The 18,020-nt window shown below is 46.4% G+C and overlaps 3 protein-coding genes across 4 annotated transcripts in view; 2 read left to right on the plus strand and 1 right to left on the minus strand.

Moving 5' to 3' along the window:
- Positions 1-6: 6 nt before the first annotated feature.
- On the plus strand, positions 7-4,444 carry LOC8051586 (uncharacterized protein C8orf76 homolog). Its single transcript, XM_040212464.2, has 8 exons — positions 7-240; positions 863-1,099; positions 1,802-1,886; positions 1,955-2,117; positions 3,269-3,341; positions 3,422-3,481; positions 4,002-4,073; positions 4,145-4,444. The coding sequence occupies exons 1-8, from the start codon at positions 145-147 to the stop codon at positions 4,283-4,285; spliced, it is 927 nt and encodes a 308-aa protein (XP_040068398.2). The 5' UTR covers positions 7-144; the 3' UTR covers positions 4,286-4,444.
- Positions 3,974-9,865, minus strand: LOC8051588 (tRNA wybutosine-synthesizing protein 4). Its single transcript, XM_002435659.5, has 2 exons — positions 8,123-9,865; positions 3,974-5,538 (listed from the first exon to the last, which is right to left on the minus strand). The coding sequence occupies exons 1-2, from the start codon at positions 9,778-9,780 to the stop codon at positions 5,229-5,231; spliced, it is 1,968 nt and encodes a 655-aa protein (XP_002435704.4). The 5' UTR covers positions 9,781-9,865; the 3' UTR covers positions 3,974-5,228.
- Positions 9,842-18,020, plus strand: part of LOC8051589 (microtubule-associated protein RP/EB family member 1) — an 18,718-nt gene continuing 10,539 nt past the window's right edge. Inside the window, exons 1-3 of one of the 2 annotated variants that reach the window (XM_002435660.5) lie at positions 9,842-10,103; positions 14,347-14,512; positions 16,224-16,262. In XM_002435660.5, coding sequence (XP_002435705.1) covers positions 14,374-14,512; positions 16,224-16,262 — 178 coding nt within the window. In that variant the 5' untranslated portion in view covers positions 9,842-10,103; positions 14,347-14,373. Of the gene's footprint in view, positions 10,104-11,378; positions 11,583-14,346; positions 14,513-16,223; positions 16,263-18,020 lie in introns of those variants that run through there. The other variant, XM_040501672.2, reaches the window with a different exon arrangement.

The following is an 18,020-nucleotide window of genomic DNA, read 5'->3' on the forward strand; positions in this document are numbered from 1 at the left end:
AATGACGCCCGGTAACAGGTGGGATTTAAAATTCCATTTAATTTTCTCGTGTGTCGCGCAAATCCCTCCTCGTTCTCACTGTGCACTTGAATGATGAACCCGATATTTGAAGTGTAGTGATTCAAAACTTTACTGAAATTGAAAATGGAGTTTGATTTCGACGACGATGTATTCGATTCACCCAAGATCCGAACTCAAATTTCGGAAACTTGTTACAACGCGAAGATTTGTACGCCTGAGGTATGGCCTGAGGTTCACCATTTCTGTATGCTTCTGCTGAAACGACTGCACGACAGGTCATAATCACGACGGGCGTCTGATGTCTGCGTTGTAGATGTGAGCCTCCCACAATGCATAATTTATGTATGTAACTATAAAAAGTAAACTAATAACATATTTAAATTTCGTTCTTTTTGCAGATGTCAACAATTTATTTTTTATTCATGCACTTGCCGAACCTTGATAGACTACATGTAAACATTTATGACTACTTGAACTTTGATAGACTTCTGCGTAAACATTTATGACTAAGTGACGAGGCATTAATTCCAACACTGCATTAATGATTTAGCACAACCTTGTTTCGTTTGTACTACGCGGAGCGCAAGTTCGTCTGCTTTTTGCGCAGTCGTTGTGGTGACGTCAGAAGACCGAGTTCTGATAGGTTCTGATTGGAAGGATAGTGAGTAGACCTCAAGGCAGCTAGCATTGAGGTCTACCCACTATCCGTCCAATCTAGTCAATCGGAACTGGGCAGTCTGACGTCACTGCAACCCCTGCGCTAGAAGCAGACGAACTTGCGCTCCGCGTAGGCATATGTTCTAGAAACATCCATTCACTCTGTTTTTCTTCGTCGTTCCAGTGGTTTCTTTCTGCAGCAGGGAAAGACACTGAAGAGCAACTATTACTGGCAAAACACAAGGCAGACTATGAATACTACCGATGTTACTACGTTAATGCTTTGGAGAGCTACACACGGTGCTTGGCTCTCGTGCCGAAATCAAATACCGCAGTCCAGCGAGACTGCATCGAGGGAAAAGCAAGGTGCTGCTTGAAGCTTGGCAAAACTGGAGAAGCCTTGCAGTGTGCCAAGGAACTGGTAACTTGATTGTCTACATTTTTTTATTAGGCCATCAGTTCTAGCAACTGAAACACTCCGAGCACACACTCCAAGATTTTTAGGCCACAGCAGGGTGTCTTTTTTTGGATGCCCGGCCTGTAGCACGTGCTCGTTGCCTTCCTTCCTTCATGAGCTGCACACGCACACTTAAAGCTCACGAAATGCCTAAGTGTAGGAAACTCACTCCGGAGGCGGGACAGCCGAGAAACCTCCTTGTCGTTCCTATCCTTTCAAAGACTATATAAGATCTCTCAATGGCACTGAACTGCAAACTGCGGCAAGGGTCTCATCTGTGATGCACAGCCAGCACAGGATTATTTATCCCACAGCTGGGAAAGTGGGTACCCATGCCCCTTCCCTTCCAGGATGCATGCCACAGGCACGTAGCCAGGAGGGTGGCCCATGGGGCCCGGCACCCCCCCCCCCCCCCTTGAAATCTTCCATTTTGCTGGGGCCTCCTCTCCCCCCTCCCCCTCACACAGCATTTCGTCATGGGCGGCACCCCCCCCCCCCCCCCCCCCCCTCCCCCCGAAACAAAATCCTTGCTACGTGCCTGGCATGCCATCCCGTCACTGAAAAGTACTTGCAATCACCCAACCCTTCATGTCACTCGAGCTTTTGTTCCTATCTTTCATTCAACTTTTGCCGCAATCCATCAACAATTCTTCTGTTCAACTCCAGGAAAGCCTGGCCAGCAACTGTGATCACAGGGTGGCCTTGTGGATGATGCTGGCTGAGATCCATCATCTTGCCGCAAACACATGTGGTAATGGTTAAAGAGATTGGCCTATCATGGGCTGTACTAACGGTGCCCCACGTGGCCCTAAATTGCAGAGGAGATGGCTGCACTCTGCAGGTGTGTTCTGGTTCGTCCGTGGACATCCGAGCTGTGGTACCGTCTTTCCAAATGCTACCTGTCTCAAGCCTCCTCCGTAGCCAATGGCATCAGCTTGCCCTCATCTGCTCTGATGGCTGGTGCATCCTTGATAAGAACAAGGTGCCTTAAGCTCTTCTTCAAAGTTTCTAATGCTCTGTGGTGCTCTACACTTTATGCTGAAAGCTACTTCAACGAAATAGTACAATGGCATATCTGATAAAACCTCTTGGCACTGTCGAAGGACAGGCCTGAGGGGTACCCTTCAGCTTGGTGCGGTTGGCTTAATTTGTTTAAGGTTTTATGCTGGCTCATCCTGTTTTTTTCGGGGCTCCAGCGCTAGGTCATTTTTTGCAGCATGACACATCGAGCTCGCGATTCCCATTTTACTACTTCACATTTTTGCCACTACAGTCTAAGCTTGTTATAACAGACCTTGATTTTGACCAAGATTTCGGTCTGTTCTAAAAGGAGTATGTTGTATGCAGATATGAAGTTGAGTCAATGGTGCATAGAGGAAAAGCAACCGAACTTCACAAATCTGCATGTTATATTGAAATGTCTGTTGTAACCAGGTCTGTTGTAATGAGCTTAGACTGTAGCTGGCACTGTCTCCTTTCTGGTTGTGAATAGTCACATCAGTTATAGGGGTATTCACTGGATGCCATATTTGAGGGCTATGTTTAGAGCACATGCCCAGAACAAGCTCAAATTAGTAGGCTGCTAAGACCAGCAATCTTGATGGTGCAGAATATATGTTGCAAAAGAACTGTGGAAGCTCTCTGCCAGCACACGCTCAGCAGTCGTGCACACAGCTATGGCAGCCAGTGAATACAACCTATGGTCTCTTTGCGACAATAGTTGGAGCATCCCGGTTCGGGGTTGCCATCGATGGCGCAGAATATATGTTGCAAAAGAACTGTGGAAGCTCTCTGCCAGCACACGCTCAGCAGTCGTGCACACAGCTATGGCAGCCAGTGAATACAACCTATGGTCTCTTTGCGACAATAGTTGGAGCATCCCGGTTTGGGGTTGCCATCGTGACTCTTTGTGCAAAGCCTACCATGATGTTTATAGAAATACTAGTAGTTGAAGAAACATCTGACATATCGACAGGCTTGTTTGGTAAGACTGCTTAAATCAACAGATATGTAAACGTTCTGTATTTATATGTATATAGTATGCAGTGTCACATGTTCAAAATATACATGATACTACATATTTTTTTTTGCACAAAAATATGAAGCTGCATGAACAGACACATATCCTTACAGGTTCCTCTACCAGGGATCTATGTCTGGACACCGGTCGTTTGGGAGAGTGCAGAACTTGAAACGACGGGACGAGGTGTGCAATCTTTCGCAACTGTCAGCGTGCGTAGTTGGTGTCGCTTCCAAGTTGTGACTCAATTTAAATTTGGTTTACAGGTTCAGGGGCTGATTGAGGATCTCAACCTTCCTCCCAACTTCATAGAGCTCGCTTTAGAGGTATGCTTTTGATATGTGATGTGTGTGACATGCGTGATTTGTGTGTGTGTCATCAGCTCACGAAGGACAATAACAAATACAGTAAAACCTCGTTACAACAAAATGGGATATAACAAACTAATGGATATAACAAAGCAATCATAATTCCCCTTGCTTGCTAATAGTGGGAAGAAATGGACATTGGCTATAACAAACTAATGGTTATAATGAAATATTTATGACCGCTCCTTCAACTTTGTTATAACGAAGTTTTATTGTATACCTTTTCGCCTAAATCGCCCCAGCGCCGTGAAGCATGCAGCGAGCATAGTCGCATGTGCTGCACGTGCTGGTATCTGCAGCAGTAACTGTTTGAAAGCATACATCTAAAACAAATGGCACTTGGCGCACGTGCTCGTCAACGCCTTATTTTGGTTATTTACTTTTATGCAGACAAGGCGAGCGCATGTACCTACGTCCCCAGCATTCTCTTTGATGGTTGGACAATTTGGCAAGACAGCTATTGCAAAATTCGTTTCAGGAACTAAACAAAGAAGATGATGGGAACAAGGATCTCGAAAGAGACGACGAAGAAGGATCCTTGGCCCTGCTCGTAAGTCGCCAACAATAGTTTGTCCTGAAGTCGCTTCTGCGAGTTCCGAATGTATCCAATTGCTGTTTCAGACCGTGACGTCGGCAGAGGTAGTTTCAACATTGGAGAAGCGATGGTTCTCGTGGGTCAAGCACACACCTTCAAGTCTCCAGGGGATGTGCCAAACTGAGTTGTTACAAGATTTCAAACTTCAAACTGTTCATGATTCGTGACGGCTGTGCGGTCTGACACATGGACGTGACATGAAACTGGCAGGCACGAACCAGCTTGGCAGTCACATGACCCCTGCAAGCTTTGTACCTCTACGTCTCATTTCGGCTCATCTTTTTTTCTGTACAAAAGACTCTTTACAAGAACCAAAGATTCCTTGGCCACAATTTTTCATTGCTTTAGAAAGAAAATGGTTGCGGGTTGCATCCCGAGCAAGCAGTGCTGCAAGAAGTTTGTGCACCGTTCTTGCAGTAATTTCATTGCACCAAAAGCCAAATTTAACCAGCTTCGCAAAGAGTGAATGCCACGGGCCCCGTGAGCCCACCAATGTGACGAAGCAAAAGGTGCGACAGCTTTCCGGATGAAGAACGCAGTCCGACGTCATGCTGTCACGCGCCTGGCTTCGACTCTCCAATCGGCTCGCTGGATCCGTTGCCTTCGCTGTTTGCTAAGTTACGGCATTCGTATTACCCGCATTTCGTCTGCACGCCCGGCAGCTAGCACAGCGCACTACACGTCCTGGGCTGAAGAAAACCCGTGTTATGCGTGGCTTGTCCCCAGTTTCAGGTTTCTTTACAATGCCTTAAAAGACAAAATCTCAAAACGAGTTTTTAGGAACCCAGGGGTTTTTGGAGCTCCCAAATTTCCTCAATTGCCTTTGCCTCCAAGTAACGTGGTTTTTCGAGTTTAAGCTCTATTTCAGCAGATACGAGCCATGTGGTGATGCATAGCTATGTCTTTAACATTTCCCTAGTATGTGCACTGTTGTTTAAAGGCTTATGGGTCTTTTTTACTGCATTACCGCATTAATGCCGAGGCAAAGACGGGTCCCTTGGTTGTCCACCGAAGAGAGGTAAGCATTCTTTGGCAAAGAAAACTTCTTAGAACCCCCGCTTCGAATCAAGAAATGTACACAACTCGAGCACGCATGCGCACCGCACGCCTTCACACCATGCAGTTTTCCACGTCCAGGAGCGCGACCTGGCGGTTGAAGTGGGTCCCGAACGAGAAGCAGTTGCCTCCGCCACCGACAATAACCACGATTCGCCTTCCAGCACAGTCTTTTGTGAGCACGCTCGTGTGGCCAAAGGTCATGAAAGGGCGTTGGGGGTCCTGAGCCGGCAGGGCGACTTCCCTGCATGTCAGTGCCCCAATGTCGACAACCGCAATGCCGGAGGGCGTGCCAGGATCGCCGCCGATACCTCCGATCAGCACCAGGATCCTGGCATTGATGAGATGCGCTGTGTGGCCGTATCTGTCGGGGGAGGCAGGGGGGGGGGGGGGGGGGGGGGGGGCAACGAGGAATGACACAATTATTAATCGCCATCTTTGTTTCGACATGTGGAGGAAAAGGGCACTACCATCAATTCAACCATTTGTTCGTTGTTCACAGTATTCAGTTTAACCGAACACTGTGAACAAGGAGCAAATGATTGAATTGATGTAGTGCACTTTTTCCTCCACATGCCGAGACAGTGCCCACGAATTGTAGAACAATGTTTTCTGGATGTGCCATAGAAACGTTGCGGAATAGTTGACGGGGACCACATGTATATGTATAATAACTAGAGCCACTGAAGAAGTTACACTTCAGGGCAACGACACTTTAGTCATCTTGGTGCATAGAACCGTCGTTGCCAGTTATCTGAAATATAAGGAAATGCTTTTCCGTCCTCCAGACAAGCCGAAACAGTCTGTGACAGCAAAACAATATTGCCTGAGCTTCTAAACACACCGTATCTAAAGTTCAGGAAGTTTCATTTTCGAACAGAGTGCAATACGTTAAGTGTAACTTATTATGGGGCTCTAGTATTAACCAGTTGATTAATTTGCTTTTGTGGTACCTGTGCTGAATTTTGCTGTCATGTTGCACTAAAACTTTTTACTTTATGAACATACACATTGGCCTATTTGACAAAGGTGAAATGTCCAAAAAGTGACAACATACAATGTGACATGACTTAGCAAAAATATTTTAGCTCCCCAGCAGCTAGTTTCAACACTTGATGCCCACGCTCATTCTCCTCTGGGATGTCGTGCTATGCCTGTATCGTGTGCTCGCACATATTAGTTGCTTAAGGGGAAACTCCGGTCAATATTCTCGAATTTAGGATTAGGACTGTTTTCAGCCACAGCAGTGTCCATAAATTACAAGGTATAATTTTTTTTCTTTAGGGTATGTGTATAGTTTTATAAATATCACGGCTCAAAGTTTGGTTTCGGGCGCCTACGGCAAAACCGAAACTATCTGCTAGAGGGATGGCAACACTGATCATCAGCTGTCCGGCAATGACGTTCCATCACAAGAGTGCTGTGGTACGCTGTACAACCAATCAACCGCAGCTCCACCGCAATGTGACGTCACGAGTGCTATGGTACGCGGTACAACCAATCAACCGCACCTCCACCACAACGTGACGTCACAAGAGTGCTGCACCAGTGTTCCTTGACTAAAAGCTGACCCACTTGCCGCTCGCTAAAGAGCAGCCGGTCGCATCTTTAAAATCGGTTTTAGTGGAGTATGCGGCTTCACTTTGACGTAGTATTTCGGCTGTGATCATATTTTGTGCCACTAAAGTTTTAGACTGGAGTTGCCCTTTAAAGGGACACTGACATGGCATTTATGCTTGCCAAGGTTTTTATTTGTGCATGACATATGAGAGCCTAACTACCCAGGAAACAATTCGTGGCGCAAAATTTGTTTTCTTTCGACCTGAAAACTGCGAATCGAGAACTGGCCGGTTTGAGGCACGCTCACTCTCTTCTTTGTGGTCACATGCCATTTTCTATGGTTTAGACACAACCACCAAATACAATCGAAGGTCATCGAACGTATACGCACAATATTAAAAATAGAAAAGAAATATGATACCCATTTTTTGTGCCTTCTAAAAAGCTGCAAATACATTGATTGGAAAAAAAAAAAGTTGTACAGTCACGTGACTTCTGCCAACTCTCTCCTCCTCCCAGTTTCTTCTTCCTCCCCAGACCAGTTTCGGTTTCGAGCAGTAGCATTTTTTAACTTTATTAAAAATATATGTGACGCTGTAGCAAAATATTGATTGATTGATTGAAAATATAATCCGACACCACAATAACTTGCCTTGCAAAAAATAAAAATAAGTTCTGCGGGGTGTCGGTGTCCCTTTAAGCACAGTAGTAATTTAGATGTTCAACATAAGTATTGAACTGATTATGGAAAGCTAATCCCTGCATGTTTGTTGACTCTAGGCTAAACAGAATTATAAAAACCTAAAAGGACAGTTCTTAAAACTTGGGTATAGAAAGGCAATAATTTGTAAATATCTAGCCTTGTTTTCAGGCAGAAAAAAAAGGAACTTGCAGAATCCGAAGTGCTTGGACAGAAATTTAGGAAGATATATGTAAGCATATTACCCTACACATAATTTCCTGCATTGTTTCTAACAAGATAGACAATTGGATAAGTGTGTATGTAATGGCAGTAAACGCTAAAACTAAAATCTCTAATGGAGACGGGATCAACGTGTCACCTCTACTTTGTTTCACATTACGATCAACTACAGAGGACGCTACAAGTTATCTTACCCCATTCAGTGCTGTAAGCATATTACGTGACATGGTGGCAATGTCTGCCACGCATTACTGCACCCCTCGCGAAGGTGGCACGACACTCGCACTATATTGTATTCGATGGCCAGTAGCGTCTACTGCAGGTCATCGTAAGGTGAAACGCAGTATAACAATTCTCTGTCACACCAATTTCTGGCACTTTTTAACTTAGTCTTATTTTTACTTTGTGAACTGGCCTCTTTTTTTATACAATGCCGTCTGGCATAAATGAAGGGACGGTCAAATACCTCGGCAACAGCCCAGACAGTGGCAGCCGAACCCATGTCGAAGTGCAGACATTGAAGCAGTGCACGCTGTTCAACGCTTTCTCTTCGGCCGAGAGTCCGCAAGCCAGCACCATCTCGACGCCGTCTCTTCCGACAACCGCGTGGCTGTGTCGCGGCGTCGGAGCGTCGTTACCGTGACCAACCTCCGCCCACTCCATCGTGGAGACGTCCAGAACGTGACAGTCGCCGAGTGCTCCAACGCCCACAGTCCGGCCTCCAAACAAAACAACCCTGAGTGTCCCGTCGTCTTGCCGAAGACTGCAGAGCGTGTGCCTCCATCTAGGCTTCGGTGCTCCTGAGTTGTAAGCAACGTTGCTTGCCACGTATAGGTCCTCGCTCGTTCTCGTAAGGAAGACGTCGTCTTGAAAGGCTTTCAGCGGAGAAGAACGGCCACCGTTGATCAGTATATTGCTGTCATCGAGACACGTCATTGCGAAGTGTTTTCGTCCTTCCAACCCGACATCCAGCAACTCCGACCTGAAATCGACAAGGTCTACAAGGACAGGCGCGAAGCTGCGATGGTGCTTGCCACCATTTTCTGCAAACCCACCGACGATCAGCAACTTTCCGTTAGGTGTTGTCACAGAAGCGTGTCCAAATCGCCGAAGACTCGCGTCAACATCGCAAAGAGTCCAAGACACTCGGTGTTCCATGGACAGTTTGATCTTTTCCGACGCTGTGTGTGGCACGAAGCCAGATTCAAACGCATTGAAGATGTCTCCTTTTCTGGCAAGAGAGACGACATAATGGTTGCACTTCTCGTGGAGCTCTTCGAACTCATCGAACGGCTCCAGCGAACGAACGCGCAAAGACTCCTTTGGGTCGAGTTGATCGAGGAACTCTCTCATGGTGATGCATTCGCAGCTGTCATAGCCAAGCAACCGGTACCTCTTCTTTAAGGCATCCGGGTCTGGGTAGTCTGTAAGCGATTTCAGAGGCGAGCCCAACGTTGCAAAGTGCCTCAGCATGACAATGCCGAACGCGTCGTAGGGCCGAATCTGTTCGTAGACCACAAACATGACGTCTTGGAATTTTCTAGCCGTCCACGCGACCAATTTATCGGAGTGCTTGGTGTCGACGTAAGAGAGGACGCATTCTGATAGTAACAGCGTGGGAACCGAAAACAGGAATTTGGCGTTCGACAGCGAGGCCTCTAAGCCCTCGAGATCGCATAAGTCCTGGTTGAGTATGCAATAACTCGTCCAGATCCCCGGTTCAACAGGCGAGCCGACCAACTCCGACAGTTCGGAAGAACCGTTGATAACTTCGGTCTTCTTCGCCACTACGAGAGGCAGGTCGATCTCGAAGTAGCGACACTGGGTGGGCAGCACACCTGCAGACTTGAGCCTGAAAAACGTTGTGTCAAATCCAGCGCCGATGGACAATATCTGACACGGCTGCTTTCCGAGAAAGCTACAGTACTTTAGCAGCAGACGCGAAACGCACTTGGCTCTGACGTAGTAACCACGGTTGATCAGGGGCGACCTCCTGGCTGGTTTACTCACAAAATAATGCAGAAAGTCGTCTGTTTCGTAACCTCTACATGTCATCGAGTGCTTGCTAATCACGCAGCTGTCATTTGTGCTTTGCACCGAACGGTGCTTCGCAGTCTTCGTCATCGCGAAGACGTCGGGACAACTAGCAGACGCTACCGACACCTGGGGCCCGCCATCTTGCTGTTTCACGTCTTGGCAATCGTAGTACCGCACTGCATTCAGGCTTTTCATATTTAACTTTTGCACGTTTATTCACCTATTGACTATTTCAGCTAATTAATAAAATTATTATTTGAATTTAGGTAAAAATTTACAGTTGATTAAGCGGTATGATGTCTGTTTCTAACGTCACAGGCCCCGGCGAGTTGTTCTAAAACCAAAATTGCATAAAAGGGTAGTGTCGTTGATTAGTACTACCTCCCTGTTACACGGCTCTTCTTGAATCGGTAAGTATTGCAGTTCGTTTCACATTGACGGTGAATACAGAGACCACCGTCTCTAACACGGCTGGAGTTATCCCTCGTCCCTACAACAATCGCCGTTGTCCGTTCTCTTTAAACCGGCGTGTAGGCTTAGTTTCTTGTGGGGTAGGTGCTCGTAACTGTCACACCAAAGCTCGCTGTCGTACCTCGCCGATTTTGAAGGACACTTAAAACATTTCAGTCGGTTCCAAACCTGAGAAAACATTCGATTTCTTCGTCTTGAACCCGAACTAGTAACCAGACCGGTGTTCGTTGAACGCAGGTGTAATGCTTCGCCTCAAAAAGAGCCGCCCCTGTGTAAAACAGAACGGCTCATACATTTTTTTCATTATTCCCCTAAACGATCCAATGCTATAAGGTTCACCCCTGTCTTTATTTAAATATTTGTTCGTGTTGTTCCGCTACACCGGACGTCACTTGACTGGCCTTTCTCACCGTCATTTTTAAAAGCCGGGGCACCGCTGCCGAGCTGTCAAGTGCCGTTGCAAGCAACGACAAGCCGCTTGCTCCATTCCGTGCGCTCGTGGTCGCTGCACGTTGCTTGCTCACTGTACAAATTGACGAACTTCCGGTTTTTTCTTTTCTTTATACGTTTTGTGTCATTCGCGCGCACACATGGCTGCGCTTTAACGGACGTGTAAGCTTCCCCTGCAAGAAGACAATAAGTGGGCGAGGTGAACGACATTTTACCACGGGGCCAAGTCAGCCGGTTGACCGTAACGTCCGGGACCTCACCAACGACGCGTTGTCTCTTTAAATTCGCTCACCTTGTTTTTTTCTTTTTCACTTATTGCCGAGTTCGACGACAAAGCTTGAGAGGATAATCTCCATAGCTTATGTCGTCGGCGCGGTCGCAGCGTGTTCGTGCCGCTACGTAGCGAGCCGGTCGTCTTCGTGCTTGATCATCTGTGTCCTGGGTGGGGGGGACGTCTGTTCGTTTTGTTCTTGTTTTTTTTTCCTCCCGGCACTTTTTTAACTCTATATAAGGCCCGGCGCGCTAGTCTGTGACCGTGTCGCGCTTGAAATGTGCATACATTCGCGAGGCCGCTGTAACCTAGACGTAGCTCGCTCGCTCCACCCTTTTTTCGAACTTTGAACGCGATTTCACCGACGGCGTGTTCCTGGACCGCGCTAAGCCGCTTGTCTCGATCGCATTTTTGGAGTGTATTTAGTTGACACGTGACACAGTCAGCAGACGGTGTCTGCCTCTTCTCTAATCTTGCCATTACCGCCAGTGGTGGTTGTACAATGTTGGTGTAGATATGTGCCCCTCCTCTCCGCCCCGCAATCCTGAACTGGATATCGGCAGCAGATAAGGGACAGTCCGCATGCCCTCTATCTGCATTCATTTTGCGGGGTAATCGGCCAGGTCATTCAATAAAATAGCCCATGTCGCTTATGCACACGTCGTTTGGGTCAACATGTGGAGTTGTTGCAGATTTGGCAAGTACAGGTCTTAACTGCATTTTATAGAATTCACAGGTCGTTTGGGTCAACGTGTGGAATCGTTGCAGATTTGGCAAGTACAGGCCTTAACTGCATTTTATATAATTAAATACCCCTCGGTAGATTTTGCTCGGGTACTGAAAACCTTTGCCGTAAAATTGTTAGTTCCTTCCGAGATATTTTTCCGATTTTGGTTGCACTTTTGCTGTGTTGGTCCCTGTCTGTACCCTTGTAAAGAACCGAAGATCAAGGATGATGACTACTAGCTCTTTTTGGGGCAGTTTAACTGGGCTGCTGCAAGCTACTGTGGAAAGCGTAGAAGTGTGCCCCAAAGTTTCCACTTGACTATGTTAAAGCAGTCGGGTTCTTCCTAATTCTATAATTAGGTTGATGAGGTTCAGTACTTTAGACTACTTTTCTTCAAAAGTTCTTAATTACCCTCACTACCAAAAAAAAAACAACCTAGTATTGTGTACTGCTCATGGAAGGAAATTGTCATTTGAACAGAATTATTGTGCATATCATTTTTAAAGTAACTAGGGTTCTCCCTGGTTAGGTAACTGGCAGTCGTAGGTAGAAAGCTTCTGGAGGCGGCATGATGCCATCAGAGGTGAAGATGAGACTTGTGGTTTGAAGGGACACACTTTCAATAAAAACCAAAAACGAACAAAATCGAGACTCTATTGGATGGAAACAACACCCTTGGGTATGTTCCTGCCGACTGCAACCTCTACTTCTGGTTTTACTTAAAACTTTTTTCTTTTTTTTTTTTTTTTTTTTGTTTTGCTGCTGCTGCTTTGAGTTGGTATGTTGCTTCCTTTTTCATCAGACCTCCATGGTGGCAGTAAACGCAGTCTCAAATATCGGTGAAAAGAGCCTTTTTGGAAGTGAATGGACGGCACGATTAGCCGAACTCCCCAATGAGCGCTTTTAGCAGTTCAGCAACTCGTATGGGCAAAAAGCAGAAGGAACACTGGAGTATATAGCCTCTAGAAAGCTGAATGATCGGTGAGGATAATAAGTACTCTCGGAAGTTACTTTAAAAAAAGCTACCTCGTATCGAAACAGTGCATGGAAACTCATTGTGATGGTTGTGCGAGAGAAGTATGCTTTGGCTGACTGGTTTTCTTAACATTACTGGATCCTTGGGCATGTGTCTACACCAAACTATTTTGGTCGCAAGTTGGCTGGTTCATGGAATCGAGGATTAAGCCAGTTTTGAACACTTGAATTTCGGTGATAATTGTGATAACCAGGAATTGAATAAAATCATTGTCTTCTAATGAAAAAAAAAAAAAAAAAAAAAAACCTTGCCTGCAGTCTTCATGGATATTCTGAAATACTTCAAAATCATTCCTTGTGAAGTGAACTGTGCTTCAGTACGAATTAGGCACTGCAAGACCCCTCAAAACACCATTGCACATAGAAAAAAAGAAAAACAAAAAGGTTTGTGTTTGAAAGGGTCTGAATATGTCTCTGAAAGCCTCGAGAACCCTCGGAATTTTTCGCTCGAAGCCACAAATTCCAACCAGTGCAGTCGTTTCATGACCGACCTTTCAACAAACCACCCTTCACGGAGCCGGCACGGTCAGAGGGCAGGGCACTTGCGAAGTACCGTTGCGAATAGGCAAGAGGAGTCGAATTAAAATGGGGAGAGGAGGAAGGGGCGAGGGGAGCTGCACTAGTTTAGAGAGCCGGCCGCGTGGGCGACGCGACCTGTTTGTGGGCGCAGCAGCGTGTCTCCGTGTTCTTGTGTCCAGTGTGGGTCTGTCGACGATGCAGGAAATGGACAGTTTTGTTGCCTCAATCTTTCTGCTTTTGTTCCTTTTTTTTTTGGAGCGACAGGACAGGTGCTACGATCTGTGTGGGTGATTTGAGCGGCACTTGTGTAGCCCACATCGAGGCGTCGAGAGAACACGTGTTGGTGGGAGGTCGGGTGATGGCTTTACCGAGCCCGATTCGAATGCAGATTCTAAAGTCCGGTTCCTCGAACCGTAAAAATGGGGAAACGTAGGACAGAAGCCTTGTGCGAGCCAGATTTCCTATAAAAGTGGTTGTCTTGATGCTGACTTACAAATTAAAATCCAGCAGGGCCGAAAAGTTTCCTCTTCAATCTTTTAATGGACAAAAGGGAAGGGAAAGAGCCCCGTCCCTGCTGTTGGCCTTTCAGATACTTGGTAGGAACCATTTTGTGAAAGAAAAAAATGTTGATGGGTGTAGAATGGAAAAATTTGGGGACAGTGATTTTCTAGCATTTGCCGTAGTAACTGACAATTGGAATGGAAGGGAGAGGTCTTCTAGTTGCCCCGCCTCCAGCTCGAGCATGCAAACGCAGCCACAGCGCGACAGAGTGCAATGATAGCGTGCCTGCCGGTGTCTGGGTATTGCAAAAGACCCTGCCATTCTCTCCTGTCGGTGACTCAAGCTAAGTTTAAGGGACTGTAGTAGCATTTTGATTTATTTATGTGATCCCGTTCTCGCCCCCTCTCCGTGAAGAAAATCTCCAGCAATTGAGGAAGCACCCAGAATTGAAACGAACAAATTAAAAGGCAGGTGTGACTGTAGCCACTCTAGCAATGCTTTCGTTGCCTTCTGTCGCGATTTCGCTGCGTGTGCACACTCAAAGCTCTGAAGACACTGAAGTGTTTTTAAAGGTAGGAAGTTTATGCTGGAGGCGGTACTGAACTGCCTCCCTGTCATTTCTGTCCTCGGTGTATGTTACTTGATCAAGACGCTAAAAAAGATTTCTTTGCATGTGCAGGGTTGAGAGCGGTTTATCCGGGCAATCATGGGAGAGCAGGGTCCGCTGTGTGTGAACGTGCACGCGACCAATGCCACAACGGAGAACCTGAGCAGGCACGACATGCTCAACTGGGTCAACGACTGCCTCCGTACGCACTACACCAAGATCGAGGAGCTCTGTTCGGGTAAGAGGCCCCATTGCGAGGACGGCTGACAGATGTAGTAAACATGTAATTAAAACAGCGCAATTGAACACAAGGACAAGTACAAGAAGGGACACCGACTAGCCCTCCTCCAAACATTACTACGGCTGGCAGTCGTTTGGATTGGTCGACGCGTCCGGCGTCTTCCCTTCGTGGCCAGGCCTCGAACATTACCACGCGCATTTATTTTCCTAGTTCACCTGCCTTTGCGGCGTCGTGTTGGCTCCAAAAAGATGTTGTGAAGCTTGTTTCCTGGGTTTCTGCACCGTATTTTCTTAGCGATCCAACAGATGAGGTGGAATGTTGCAATGAAGTCAGACGTGACAGTTAGGTTTTATCATACTCAACTTGCCTCATGGTCCTGCTGTTTCGCATAATGCAGTTTCTCAACAGGTCCTGACTCAAAAATATCTCTTTTGGTAAGACCAAAAGCTATTCCTTTTTTTTTTAAATGTAAATGATGCCCACAGGAGTGTTTTTGTGCACTCTTTAGCAGCTGTGATAATCAACGGTAGGCACAAATGTAATGTTTAGTGGGGAACTGGACCAAGTCTTTAGATTTGGCTCAGCTCGCCCATTGCTATTGACTAAAAAGGGAAGGCCCACTTTCCCCTTTTTAACTGCAACTTGGTGTTTGCATTTGGTGTCAAGTATGTCGTGCCACATTGTCAAGCCTTGCGCAAATGCAAGAGGGAGAAGTCATTAGCACACGTTTTCGCAACAGTGTGTAGCTGCACCACTGTGGAAGCTAGGCTAGCCTTGACAACAGTAGAAGATAGTTTGTGCCGAATACAAAATATGTCAACTTTTGATCTGGAAAATTTTTATTTCTTCACAATAAACATTTTTAAAATCTTTAATGACCCTTTGAAGCAATCACAACTTTTTTCTTACTACATAGGCAAACAGGCAATGCTAACTTGACAACAAACTTTTTAAAATTGAGGCTTGGGCGAGTTGGCTATTTATGACTTCAAAGGTAACAGCGCAAAAGATAACTCGAACCACGTCATCAGCGCGACTTGAGAGGTTCCCTTTTGAAGGTGCTCGTGGGGTCCGAGTGTGTGAGTTATCTTTTGCGCTGTTGCCTTTAAATCGAGAAAAAAAAAAAACTTGGCAGCAAAACACAAAGGGGGTGGGAAATGATTTTCTCAATTTTGGTGCTCGACATCCTCTAAAATTATGCTAGACAGTCGTGGAAGACCATTTTCAAGGACAGCTCTTGTTAATATTTTTTTAATTTGGGATTACAACACTTTTTTTAGGTAAAGCAATCAGCCATCCGGCCACAACGTAACTTCACAAGGATCCTGCACCAGTATTCCTTGAATAAAAGCTAACCCGCTTGCCGCTTGCTAAAGAACAGCTGGTTTCATCTTTAAAATCGGTTTTAGTAGAGTATGCAGCTTCGTTTTGATATATTTAGGCTGCGACCGTATTTTATGCCATTAAAGCGATACCAGACATTTATTTTGCTTTTGTTTTCTACCAGAAATGCCCTCTAAGTAACCTTCAACAATGAGACTGAGATGACTGGCAGCGGGCCTGATGCCATTAATTTAGTTTTTTATATCAAAGGTCTATTCTCTCGCTCGCATTCATTGATGTTTCTTTTTTCTCTCTCTTCGTCTGTGCTTCGAAGCCATTGTAGTCCTTGTTTTGTACCTGAGCTGTTTTGTTTTTTGTTTTTCAGGTGCCGCCTACTGCCAATTCATGGACATGCTTTTCCCAGGTAAGCTTGCCTGGTTTGGGTCTCTTAACTGGAGATGCAACATAAACCGCTCTATTGCTTGCAATGCTCAGTGACCGAGCGATTTGTCAGCTGGGTCTCGCACTGTCCACGGCTCATTGTACTTGACACTATTATACCAACAGATTCTTTTGCAGTGGAGCTGTTAAGTGCTAGGCTCCCCAGGATCGTGTCCGGTATGTTGACACAAAGCTACCTGAACAGCTATCGCCATCTATAAGCGATGGCGGCGAGCACAAAACCAATATGGTTTCCGCCTTCGCTCGTAGATGGCGGCGATCTTTCCAGCTATCATAGAAGAATTGATAGTTGGGCGCGTTGGTGGAAATTCATCGTAGAAAACATCGCGAAAAACGGACGACGACTAAGAAGCACACGTAACGAGCGCAGCGCTCGTCACGTTTAATTCTTCGCCCTCGTCTGTTTTGCGTGCTGTTTCCTATGCTCTTATCAGTTTCGGTTTGAACTCGCGTTGGGTCGGCCGCGCGCAACTGCGGAAGGAGCGGCGACGTACGCAGCAGCGCGAATGGGTTCGCAACCGCCGCAAAGCCGCTGTTGCCTCGACTTCCACTGCGTCCAGCGCTTCAGATTCCCTTGCCAAAGAGCACATCGCTCGCCTGGAAAGCCGCCGCCGAGAACAGAATTAGCGGTGTAAAGGGCGCCGGCGGGCCAAGGCCACGGACGGCAATCGTGCCACAGAGGCCAAGCGCAAGCGCAAGGCCCGTCGACGACTGCACTCCACGCCGGCTGAACAGTTCCCAGGTGCGATGGCGAGGTTCCAAAGGGAGTTTGTGGAGAACCCGTTTGGAGTCACGTGTGCCGTGTGCGACCGCCTTTGGTTCGCCGGAGACGTATCCACGATGGGTGGCGTATCGGGCAAGAAGCGGGAATTGGGCACGTGGCGCGTTGCGGCAGTGTGTACAGTACAGCTCCGCTGGTCTTCCTTTTTTGCAAGAGAGGAAAGGCTGAAAGTTTTTTTAACTCGCTACTTGTAATAGAAACTCGTGTGTTGTGGGAAAGTAAATGAACGGGAAAGCTCATATCATCTGTGGGACTCTGCAGTAACAATGGCTGTGCTTGTTGTGCCATCAAGTACTGTGAATTGTGCATTGAAATACGAGACTTTGACACATAGCATCCATCGTATTGTTAAAGCGTGGAATGCTTTTTAACAGATCTCTGTGCATTTACTGCCAAGTTTAGCAGGAAACAAATTTATGTCCTGACATCCTGTCACATGCCTCCATGACATCGCATAAGCTGAGGTTGCGTCATGTCGAGTCTCGTAATGTGATGTCACGTGACGTCATTTTGTTTATTGAATCTAGCAAGGAGATGGTGTCATGCAACCTGGTCACGTAACGTCGGTAGGAAGTCCTGTCGTGATATAGTCATGTGACCCGACATCCTGTAATGTCTGATCCCAAACTTGGCAGGGAAATGGACTTTGCGTGACTCAACATTATGTGGCATGACATTGCAGTGTCAAGTCACGGTGTCGCACAATACCAAAACATTGGGTCATGTGACATCAATTTTCCTGCTAAATTTAGCTGGGAAATTTTGAACCCTTAGGTTTTTTTCACTTCCCGAAACTGTAGTTTTTTCACTCCCAAAACTAGGCTTCTTTCGGTTTTTCACTTCCTGAAAAGAGCGTAGGACGTTGTGACGTCTTCTAAAGAAATTCAAAACGTTGTTCCTGAATTACTGTATATTTCATATTGTAGGGCTTTTGAGTTA

Source organism: Ixodes scapularis, unplaced genomic scaffold, assembly GCF_016920785.2.
Source record: "Ixodes scapularis isolate PalLabHiFi unplaced genomic scaffold, ASM1692078v2 PGA_scaffold8__174_contigs__length_109621045, whole genome shotgun sequence".
Taxonomy (NCBI): domain Eukaryota; kingdom Metazoa; phylum Arthropoda; class Arachnida; order Ixodida; family Ixodidae; genus Ixodes; species Ixodes scapularis.